The sequence below is a fragment of the Odontomachus brunneus genome, unplaced genomic scaffold, assembly GCF_010583005.1.
Source record: "Odontomachus brunneus isolate Ranch 3 - 2012 unplaced genomic scaffold, Obru_v1 Obru_scaffold_006, whole genome shotgun sequence".
Taxonomy (NCBI): Eukaryota; Metazoa; Arthropoda; class Insecta; order Hymenoptera; family Formicidae; genus Odontomachus; species Odontomachus brunneus.
In genome coordinates, this window is record NW_022639456.1 from 1,821,661 (window position 1) to 1,832,366 (window position 10,706).

General features: G+C 35.7%; 4 protein-coding genes across 10 annotated transcripts in view; 1 reads left to right on the top strand and 3 right to left on the bottom strand.

The window, feature by feature from the left end:
- The window catches only part of LOC116851518 (ectonucleoside triphosphate diphosphohydrolase 5), a 7,030-nt gene extending 4,972 nt beyond the window's left edge, over positions 1-2,058 (bottom strand). The window contains exon 1 of the mRNA XM_032830985.1: positions 1,910-2,058. Coding sequence (XP_032686876.1) covers positions 1,910-1,930 — 21 coding nt within the window. The 5' untranslated portion in view covers positions 1,931-2,058. The remainder of the gene's footprint in view (positions 1-1,909) is intronic.
- A 327-nt stretch (positions 2,059-2,385) lies between these two features.
- Positions 2,386-5,346, top strand: LOC116851538 (mitochondrial 2-oxodicarboxylate carrier). Of its 6 annotated transcripts, XM_032831056.1 has the most exons (8): positions 2,496-2,642; positions 3,363-3,540; positions 3,780-3,957; positions 4,031-4,137; positions 4,214-4,276; positions 4,352-4,651; positions 4,744-4,889; positions 4,966-5,346. In XM_032831056.1, exons 3-8 carry the CDS (start codon positions 3,789-3,791, stop codon positions 5,084-5,086), a joined length of 906 nt encoding a protein of 301 aa, XP_032686947.1. In that variant the 5' UTR covers positions 2,496-2,642; positions 3,363-3,540; positions 3,780-3,788; the 3' UTR covers positions 5,087-5,346. The 6 variants fall into 6 exon arrangements, with proteins under 6 accessions (XP_032686937.1, XP_032686947.1, XP_032686920.1 ...); XM_032831046.1 differs by having other exon boundaries at positions 2,386-2,532; positions 4,744-5,346; XM_032831029.1 differs by having other exon boundaries at positions 4,744-5,346.
- On the bottom strand, positions 4,853-6,470 carry LOC116851560. Its single transcript, XM_032831112.1, has 3 exons — positions 5,964-6,470; positions 5,568-5,868; positions 4,853-5,504 (listed from the first exon to the last, which is right to left on the bottom strand). The coding sequence occupies exons 1-3, from the start codon at positions 6,231-6,233 to the stop codon at positions 5,425-5,427; spliced, it is 651 nt and encodes a 216-aa protein (XP_032687003.1). The 5' UTR covers positions 6,234-6,470; the 3' UTR covers positions 4,853-5,424.
- Positions 6,471-7,200: 730 nt separating this feature from the next.
- LOC116851555 (transformer-2 protein homolog beta) overlaps positions 7,201-10,706 on the bottom strand; it is a 5,608-nt gene continuing 2,102 nt past the window's right edge. The window contains exons 2-5 of one of the 2 annotated variants that reach the window (XM_032831091.1): positions 10,076-10,573; positions 9,607-9,821; positions 9,294-9,391; positions 7,201-7,868 (exon numbers count right to left, since the gene is read on the bottom strand). In XM_032831091.1, coding sequence (XP_032686982.1) covers positions 7,843-7,868; positions 9,294-9,391; positions 9,607-9,821; positions 10,076-10,573 — 837 coding nt within the window. In that variant the 3' untranslated portion in view covers positions 7,201-7,842. Of the gene's footprint in view, positions 8,492-9,293; positions 9,392-9,606; positions 9,822-10,075; positions 10,574-10,706 lie in introns of both variants that reach the window. The other variant, XM_032831099.1, reaches the window with a different exon arrangement.

Genomic DNA, 10,706 nt, shown 5'->3' on the forward strand with positions numbered 1-10,706 from the left:
GATTTCGGCAAATTTAAATTGTTATTGCAAAAAATTGTTAATAAATGACTAAAGTAACTATTGGAACATAAAATATAATCTCTCTAGAGTATCCCAGAATTTTTTCAGATTTTTTAGATGATTGATTTTTTTTCGAATTTTCGGAGAACGGATGACGCTACGAGTTTAATACTTTAAAGGGACGTCTACATTGGAAGTAAATAGCAAGAAGTAGGAAGTAAGAGTAAGAAATTGACCAACCACAGTCGAATGTGAGAAGAATAGTCAACTATGATTGGTCAATTTCTTATTCTTACTTCCTACTTCTTACTGCTTACTTCCAATGTAGACGTCCTTAAAAACTATAATTCTTAAGCCTAGCACAACTCAGAACAAAAAGATCTCGGTTGGAACAAGAAAGGAAGCATGTGTTTACTCTTGACGTCGAGTACTGTCAAATCGATTTTTTTACGAATTTTCGGAGAACGAATGATCTTATGAGTCTCATACTCTAGAACTATAATTCTTAAGCCTAGAACAACTCAGAACAAAAAGATCTCGGTTGGAACAAGAAAGATAGTATAAGTTTACTCTTGGTCCGATAGACTGTTTGTCAAAAAACTTTTTTTTAATTTTTCGGGCTTATAATTAAACTTATTGATTTGTGCTTTTGGAACAATGTTTGGAACAACTAGAACAATCTATATCGGTATCGGAATGCTTTATTTTCAAAAAATGGGGTGCCAGGTCAAAAACATTTTTTTCATTTTTTGGACTTATAATTCAACTTACGGATTTGTCCTTTTGGAACAATGTTTGGAACAACTAGAACAATCTATTGCGGTATCAGAATGTTCGATTTTCGAAAAGTGGGGTGCCAGCTCAAAAAATCATTTTTTTTGTTTTATTCGAAAACCGTTTCGAATGAAGCAATATCACTTTAGAACAATGTGGTACAAAGTCAGAACAATCTGGAACAACTTTCAAAATTATAAATTTCAAAAAGTGGGGTGCCAACTTCATACACTCATAAGTTAGAGTGAGAAAAGATATACTTGTCTCACTTTAACTTATTGGACCAGTTCAGCAGTGCAGCTGAAAAGAACAGACTAAAGATAAAATGATGCTTATGCGTCGTCTACAATAGCAGTAGAAGTAGTAGTAGAAATAAGCAGTAAGTATGGACCAGTCACAGTCGATTATTCTTGAATCGTGAGAATGGAATTGGTCAATTTACTTACTGCTTATTTCTTACTACTACTCCATTGTAGACGACGCATTACAGCGCATAAGCGCCTAAAGCGAACGCAGCCTTTGACATTTGATCGAAGTCCAAAAGTGCAAACCAATCAGATTCAAGAGTTCAGCATCATACTCGATACATCCGACGAATGTATCGAGATGTTTGATACTCGATACCCGACGACGCGCTGTCCAATGTGAGAACATGCTCTCAAGACAGGCAGCGACGTTCCTTTGCTTCTAGAATTTTCTAGGGGTTATGTTCCTTTCAGATGAACTGGTATTGCGCCGCAACTTCGTTCTCCTTCTCTCTCTTCAATACTGAATTGTATATACTTGTTTCACGCCACAAGTGAAAAGTGCAACTCAATTCAGCCAAAAGGAACCATTACCATACCGCTGCAGATACATTCGATTCTACAAAGGTTGCAACACTTTCGCGTATAGATTTCTTTTTTAATTTTTTTATTTATTCGATTGTCTAATGCAATAAAACCAAGCGACTCACGAGGACTTCGCTCCTAGCTCCGTGATTTTTCGCGAAAAGAGAATCGACGCGTGACGAAGGAGTCGTATGAAATTGCGGATCGCATCGAGCCTCGTCGCAGAGTCTAGATTTGTGCACTTGGAAGCGATCGATTGAATCTCCGCGCGCGTTATTCCGAATTAATAATTAACATTGGCGTACCTTTCGTTGTCTCACGTTCATGTTTCGTCGTTGCAGTTGAGCAAAATCTATGTCGGATGATCGGGACGGTCGGCTAACTCGGAAAGGGGACCCCGAGATTACACGTGACACATAGTATTACGACAGACTGCTACGGACGAAATCGTCAGTTCACCCACGACGCAACGGTTCATCGTCGCTCAAGTGCCCGGCATTCATGTCCGTGAGAAAAATACGCGTGCACAACGTTGTGTGGGATATTTGTGACTGCGACTCATTATGACATGGCACGTTCAGTAGCGTCCCAAGGCCTCTTCAATACGTATTTTCTTGTTCTTATAATAAAGCGACATGAATATACAAAGAAACGAAGAGAGAAAAGGAAGGAGCTAAGCTAGCCGTTACGACGTCACACTGCCCGATTACGAAACCGCGAAATGTACGCCACGTGATCACTTTGCGCTATAGGATGAAAAGAGCTATAGTATTTCGTTCGAAAAGAGAGAACTACTTCTTTTTCCGTTATCTCTCTGAGATTACTGTTATATATAAAAATTATGTGAAGATAAAGAGTACGATTCAATACTAAGAACACTGTGAAGTTGAGCCACTTTAATTCAGGAGTTTATCAGTCAGCAACTTTGGTGAGCGTTCAAGAAGACCACTATTCACTCCCGTTTTCGTAATCACAAGTGATAATCCCAAGATGGGATTGACAAGTCATTACTACTTACTCTTTCGATTGTGCAATAAGGTTAGATAATGAACCTGATTACAGCTTATATACTTCTGTAATCTAAGTTACTGTTACAATTTATAAATGTTAATTTATTTGCGATGAGATTAAATACGTTAATGTGAGTAACCACGTGAATTTAATAGTCTTGTCAAGGTTTCTACGTTTTTAATATATTACATGAATATTATCGTAATGTGCGCCCATATTTGTGAATGAAAAAAATATACAATACTAATGCATAATTTAAATATATAAGATAAAAGAGAAGTTAAATTTATATTGTTGTACTTATGGTTCTTGTTATTATAGTTGATATTTCTTTTTTCACTTGTTATATAATATTTTCTAGATAATAACTTATTTTATATTTTTATTATATTTTTTTACTATATTATTTTTTTACTATATTATATTTTATTATATTTACTATATTATATTTTATTTGCATATGTACATAGATAAAACATTATTAATGTATATACCTCTTTTTCTATTGATATAAAAATTATACAACTAATGTTAAAATATATTGTATATATATATTAATAAATATACATATTTTATGAGTATATATTCAACCCATATAATCTAGTATTTAATTTTTCTATTATGTACCATTCACTTTATTTATATCATATAAAGAGCGAGAAGGCAACTTAATATCAACTATTGTTCAAAGGTTAGAACTCTTTTCCATTCTAAAAATAGGTTCCAACTCAACAAACATATTTTTAGGTCTTGATTCTCCAGACTTCTACGCAGTGTGAAATATGCTAACACCAACTTCCACATTGATAAGTTTTAACAAAGCAGATTTTATCTAAACGGAGGAATTTATATGCAAATATTTAAGAATTTTTGATACCTCATTGGAGAAGATAAACTATTGTACTTAGTTTAACAAACTATATTGGTAAGAATAAGTGATTCAAGCATTCAATATATAAGAATTATTTGCCTCAATATATCATGTCTTCTAACACAATATATGTGGTAATAAATAACTCTAAAAATGAATTCAAAGGAGAATTGAACAGAGTTATTTACATTCTCAGGAACAACTTACATAAAACTTGGAAAGCTGGTTTATATTTACTCAAATAATTATTTTCCTCAAATATTTTATATTGTGTAAACCATTCTTTTATTTAGACCACAAAAATGGTTCATCGCACCACAGATAATCTTCTAAAAGAAGCTGTCATCCAAATTGGAGCTGGAGGATCAGCAGGTTTCATTGAGGTTTGCATAATGCATCCAATGGATCTTGTCAAGACACGTTTTCAACTTCAAGTAAAAACAGCAAAGTCAGACCCATTGTATTATACAGGTACTTGATACAATGTGCAATAACAATTTTTATATCAATATTATACATAAGCTATGCTAGTACTGTTATATAGGAATTCGTGATTGTATGACCAAAATGTATAAGACTGAAGGACTACCAGCATTTTGGAAAGGAATACTACCTCCAATAATTGTAGAAACTCCTAAACGTGCTGTCAAAGTGAGTCACTTGTCCATTGGGTGAAACTCAAGCAAAGTAGAAGGCTTTTTTTCTCATACATGTTATACTTTTTTAGTTTTTTACATTCGAGCAATATAAACAGTTCTTCTTATTTGGCGCTAGTGCACCCACTCCATTGGTAACTACATAATAGTAATATAATCGTTACTTTAGAAACTTGCTGATAAACTATTCACAATTCGTGTTATTACAGACCTTTTCGTGCGCCGGTTTTTTCGCCGGGTTTACAGAGGCTATATTGGTCAATCCTTTTGAGGTCGTTAAAGTGAAACTACAATCTAATCGAAAGCATGTCAAAGAGAGCCCGTCAACGTTCGCGATAACGAGAGAAATTATATCAAAGCATGGTTTTGGTACAAATGGCTTAAACAAAGGCCTGACAGCCACTATAATGAGAAACGCTGTGTTCAATTCGTTCTATTTTGGTTTTTATCACTCTGTCAAAGGATATATACCAGTCAAAGAAGAACCTTGGTTGGAATTTCTAACTAAAGTAATCAGAGAATCATAATTAAGTTAAATTAGATCTAATTTAATTACATCACAATAGCACATTGACTTTCTTATACAATGGAAACTTTCTAGGTTGCTGTAGGATTTGTGTCAGGTACTGTTGCTTCATGTTTGAACATACCATTTGATGTTGCCAAAAGTCGCATTCAAGGTTCACAGGATAATACACAATACAGAGGAACACTGAACACTATGTATATTGTTTACAAGAGAGAAGGGTATTTATATATAATTCATTTACATAGAATTATGCATGGTTTTGCTCACTCATATGTTACTTTTACATTATCTCAGATTCAGAGCTTTGTACAAAGGCTTAGTGCCAAAGGTGTTGAGATTAGGCCCAGGTGGTGCCATCATGCTTGTTGTATATGACTATACGCATGCGTATCTTACAAGGAAATTCAAAGAATAATTTTTATGCTGCATTTAAAGGAATTATAAGATAACTATAAGGACAAGTTATTCTCCAAGAAGATGCATTTCTTACACATACATACATACATATATATATATATTATATATATATATATATATATATATATATATATATATATATATATATATATATATATATACATGTGTGTACGTTAAGAGCAGAATGAAAATTTATGATTTTGTTTTCATCTATTAACTGTATAAAAATATGACTTTATATGTTATATATGATAACTAGACAGATGCTCCATTAATAACCTTTCCTTTATATCAAATGATACTTTATTACTTTTTCATATAAAAAAAAAATTGAAATCAATCATCTAAGACAGAATCTAACCATTTCTCCAGGTCTAATGGTTTGGCTGGAATATTCTTTGATTTTGATTTAGAATCTGCAATAAGTTATAACAGAGTATAGTAGAACATTAAAGCATTGTTTTCTTCTAAAATCTTACCGTTATTAGAACACATAGAAGTAGAAGGTATACTAAAGGTCGTGATTTTCGGCAAATTCCTCTCAACAGGTTTATCTAAAGACAATAAAAAATCCACATCGTCTTCCAAGCTATCAAGATCTTGTGATAAAATTTTCTCGCTTTCCAACGATTCTAGTTGTTCCGTCCTGACATTCTCGTTCACCTCATTTCCCGTGAGTATAGTATTTAACGAACTAGACGTTTTCGCAACATTCAAAGTAGAATTGTGAGCTGCTTTGCTTTCCTCCGCTTTATTACAGATACTCGTTAGTTGATCGCTCTAAAATTGATTGTACGTGGAGATAGATATCATCAGGTCGAATCAATTGGAGAAACAACGCGAGTGCGTACACAATGTCTCTTCTGAGTACTTACTGTGAAGTACCTATCATCTACGTCGACGTACTCATTGAAGGGAATACTATTGAATGCGACTGACAGTGTGTTTAGATTCAAGGTGAAAAATTCCGAGTATTCCGACGAAAAGTCAACGGCAGACCAATCCTTCTCCGATTTGAAGACGAAATGCCCGCCTTTCGAGAGCGGCATGTTTACGAGAGAGCCGAAATCTTTGCCTACATCCTTGTCGTCTGCAGACAGAAAATGCTGTGGATTCCTTTTCGCGCTCATTTTGTTCCCTTTCATTTTTGTGATTTGTGCCGATCAGCATTGTTTGAACTCAGCACTATTTCGATCCGTCCATTAACGCATCTTCTTTCTCAACAAATTAAGGATAAAGTTGATAACGTTATAGTGTGAGGGATCACTGCTAGATGGTGCATCGAGTGGCATTATCGCATAGAGGGCACACTTGTTCCAGATGGTCAACTGCGATGTTATTTATCCGAAGTATCGATCTTTACAGCCTTCGATTGACTACGGATGCGATACTATCGATCGTCTTGGCGCGATATTACGTACGTTTAAACATAAGATTTGATCACTAAATACGCCTTACTTCTAGCATGTTCGACTGGCTCTGGGTTATTCAGCCTACGTTTATTGATTGAATAAGTACTTATAAGCTTTATGATTGGCTAGTAGAGACTTATGACGTCATTAACTGCTCTCGAAGCGATTAACCCAAGGCCAGTCGAACACGCTATCAGGGCTAAGGTAAAAAAAAAAAAACGTAAACGTAAGGCTAATAGTCTTTCATGATTTACATTTTTCTCTGCCTTACTCTACGTCAACGACTACGACGTTTACATCTCGTTCTCTGCTTTAGCCCTAATTCTCAACCAAGCAACTTTATACGAGACGCTCATGTAAAGCCTTGTGTCCACGATGCTAGAAATCAGTCTGAGAAACGTGTAATTAATAAAACTCTCGCTGAAACAGTTGCAAATGGATTGGTTGCTTTTTTCTCTTTCACAAGGCTTAAGAAAAACAGAACTTCGAATAGAAAAGGATGTACTTAGCGTTCGAACATACGACAATACAGTTTCCTGTTTCAGAGAATACGATATCTTATAAAAAATGTAAATTTAATAATAATCTTAAAATTAGACTTTCTCTAAATATATATAAAGTAGCGGTCACTCTCCCTTCATTCGTCATAAATGTTAAAAAACATATCGAATAAGATCTAATAAAAAAGAAAGAAATCGAATCCGATAGAAACAACGTTTATTGATGAAATGCTATGATAAAGTTTGATCAATCAGTCGCAGGTAAAATTCAAAATAGAACGAAGCTCTCTTAGAGGAAACGGAGGAGGTATCAGGATGGTGGAGGGAGGGGTGGCGAAAGAGGTATACGAACTTTTATTTATTTTCATATAGTTATATATATGTATATATATATATATATATATGTATATATGCATGTATGCATCTGCCTAAAGCGGACGTTGGCATGCAACAAACCATTATTGATAAAGAATATGATCAGTTTTGACCTTCGGGAGCACCTTTCGCTCGTCGCTATTTGCAAAAGATTTTCGATGTTTCTTGCACGTAAATGTTCGGCCAGTTTCACCCCCCAACCAAACGACTCGTCCCGGTCGGGGGCCTGACGATCAACGATTCTGACTGTCTTGAGGCTTGCATTATTTGACGCTTGAAGTTTTCTTCTAGCCCTGAGACTTCTCAGCCGGAAATGAATGCGGAATTCGGATCATATTCTTTGTCACTAGCGCGAGAAAAGCTTCGGGTTCTTGACAATGTGAGCAAGATAAACGTGTTCTTCGGATATCTTGTCTTCGACTTTTCAAAACTCATTTTTTCAGAGTGAAACTTCAAACTTCCCTCTATCATCCAAAACCTCTTGATTCAAAACCTTATAAACAAACAAACAGGTTAGAGAACATACTTCTATCTCTAGGTACAGTATTATTATTTGCGTTTTTTTCCGTTTTGTTTGTCTATTTTCGTTTTTATTTATTTATATATTTCTTTTTCACGAGAGACTTTCAGAAATGTTATCATATATACTTTTTAAAATCTTGTCATACTATGGCTGGAATACAGCTAGCTAAGAGATAATAAATCCTAGCGATTCAACTAGCCAAAATATGCGGTAATGCTCAACTGTATTCCAACCTTCACAGAATATAAACATTTTTTATGTAATTTAAACCTCATCTTCATAATTATTATTAGAAAGTAAGGCGAATAAGGTTATTATTATGAAAATAAGGTTTTACATCCATTCCAACCTTTCACCTTGTCTGCCATTATTAAAATCATCAACCGATATTATTTAATAATAATGATTGGTATGCGAACTAGCATACAATTTAAGGATCAGGTGAAAAGTAAGGTAAGAATGTATCAATGCGAATGTATCATTTCTAAGTCTCTCTGTTTTTGACACGTTATCGATAGAGAGAAGAAATATTCGGGTCAGACAAATCCTGTACACCCTGGCCTCTCGCATCTCGCGTGTCACTTAATATCGACCTGAAAAATTCATTAAGCAACAACTATGATAGTTGGAACTAAGTTACGCAGAGTTGCGCTTAGTTACTACCATACGACTTATCTTGACGTTCCCGTCTGCCACACTTTCGCTCTAATTTACGTACTTACTTTGTCTCCAATTTATATTAATTACACTTGAACTAGAAATATAAGCGGTCTACGAATCCAATGGAATATTGTGGCGCGAGTTGTTCGAGAATTCTTTCCAATATAAGATGTGCTGTGCGCATTAAAAAATCATCTTTCTTGAAGTATACAGGTAATACTAGCACTTATGTATTTAATCAGTACAATTGTTTCCTTCTTATGCAACAAGTGTCGAAGTTCTTACATGAATTAATCTTTATCAGATTTCTATAATTATTTCCAAGAAGTTAACAAAGTCATATAAGTCACGATGAAACACACGACAGAATATCCAGCCGTAAATGTTATGAACGCAAGCTGTATCTCTCTTCAAAAACGCCTGAACTTCATAAAATATGCGAAATTATTACACGTGTAAAGTAATCCTACTGTCATAAACGTTTCTCAGAATGGATAAATACTGAGAAGAAATATACATAAAGTAAAATGTGAAAATATGAGAAGAACAAACACATTACGATTTTGTGTAACAACTTCTGAGAGAGAAAGTTAGGTGAACGACTTGCAATTCTGTATTCGTATTTACACGCGTTTCGCATTCTGATATATATAGTTCTGATGTAGGAATAACGCCATATTCATGTAGACTGCTTATATTATTGGTTTACGAATCACAGTGGAAAGTTATACTTACGTGGCGTGTAGGAGCGTGACCTGGAACGATCGTAGCGGGAACGCCGACGACTGTAATAAGGACTGGGTGAGCGGCGGTAACTGCCTCTGTAGCTGATCCTAGTTTTCCATGGGAATTAAACAAACGGTAGCAAATTAGAATTGAAACCAAAGGAGGGTAAGTATTTTGTGAAACTATTTGGAAAGTGTCTTGAATCGTATAATTTATTAATATTCTCTAAATTTCAGGGGAAAGGAAATTGTTCTGATCCATTCCGAACGGTTCTACAGTAGTTTCGCCGGTTTAAGTAATTGAGGATTATTTTGGGACTCACTCTCTACGTCTAGGTCCGTCCCAGTTTCTGTCGTGCAAATGCGTAGGTTTGCCCATGTAAATTCCTGGCGTAGGAGTGTGAGCGCGCTGTGTGATTGAGAAATCGACTCTTATTCGTCTGCCGTCTATCTCCATTCCAGTGCACTGCTCCTTGGCTACCTTAGCATCTTCCGACGATTCAAAGTACACGAAACAAAACCCTCGTGAGCGACCAGTCTGCAACAAAAGTGTTTGTTATATTGGTGAAACAATACTATAGCAAATTGCTAAGATATAGATGCTTGTGGCCAGATGCCTTTAACGTATTACATGAACTTCAAGTATAAACGTTCTAAATCTCTGGCGTTTATTATCCCCATCGTTGTTCAAATATAATCTTGCATAATAAATGCACGATTATAAATGCTTATGGGGTACGACAGCAGATCGTTACAACACATTGCATCGCACATAAGCAGATCTGTACATACCTTCGCATCGATAACAACTTGAACTCGCTCAACAGGGCCGTATTTTGAGAATATGTGATGGATTTGCTGTTCTGTGGTGAAAATAGACAGTCCAAATACACCTAGGCATCGGGAGGGGCAAGGATTGTCGCGATTGCCGACGTGTCGTCGTCTAGAAGACATAGGACTGCGGGAGTGCGAGCGATATACATGTCGGTCGCGGGAATATCGAGATCGCGAATATGAGCGTGATCTGCTGCGTGAATAACGAACGCCTCTGTACGGCGAACGACTGCGGCTGCGACTACTGCCGCGATGGCCCGAACTGGTGTATTTGCTGCCGCGATACGACTTGCGACCACGTGATACTGAACGACTGCGCGATCTCGAATATTTGCCATCTCTATGTGAGTCCTTGCGCTCACGCGATTTTCGTGATCTCGAGTGCGATCGTGAGTCTCTTAGGCCACCGTCTGCGGTCCTGGGTCTTCGAGGGCTTGCGCTGCGACTGCTACTCCTCTGTAAATTACAAGCAATTCATTAGCAAGATGATACTCTTCTTATTATATTTTATATTGTTATTTTATTTATATATATATATATATATATATATATATATATATATATATATATATATATATATATATATATA

Excerpts from the sequence above, each read along its gene's own strand:
- LOC116851538 (XM_032831046.1), top strand. The coding sequence starts at position 3,789 with ATGGTTCATCGCACCACAGATAATCTTCTAAAAGAAGCTGTCATCCAA. Across the intron at positions 4,138-4,213 it reads CTCCTAAACGTGCTGTCAAA|TTTTTTACATTCGAGCAATA; the intron begins GTGAGTCACTTG and ends ATACTTTTTTAG. Across the intron at positions 4,652-4,743 it reads GGTTGGAATTTCTAACTAAA|GTTGCTGTAGGATTTGTGTC; the intron begins GTAATCAGAGAA and ends GAAACTTTCTAG.
- LOC116851560 (XM_032831112.1), bottom strand. The coding sequence starts at position 6,233 with ATGAAAGGGAACAAAATGAGCGCGAAAAGGAATCCACAGCATTTTCTG. Across the intron at positions 5,869-5,963 it reads TAGATGATAGGTACTTCACA|AGCGATCAACTAACGAGTAT; the intron begins GTAAGTACTCAG and ends AATCAATTTTAG. Across the intron at positions 5,505-5,567 it reads TTCTATGTGTTCTAATAACG|ATTCTAAATCAAAATCAAAG; the intron begins GTAAGATTTTAG and ends AACTTATTGCAG.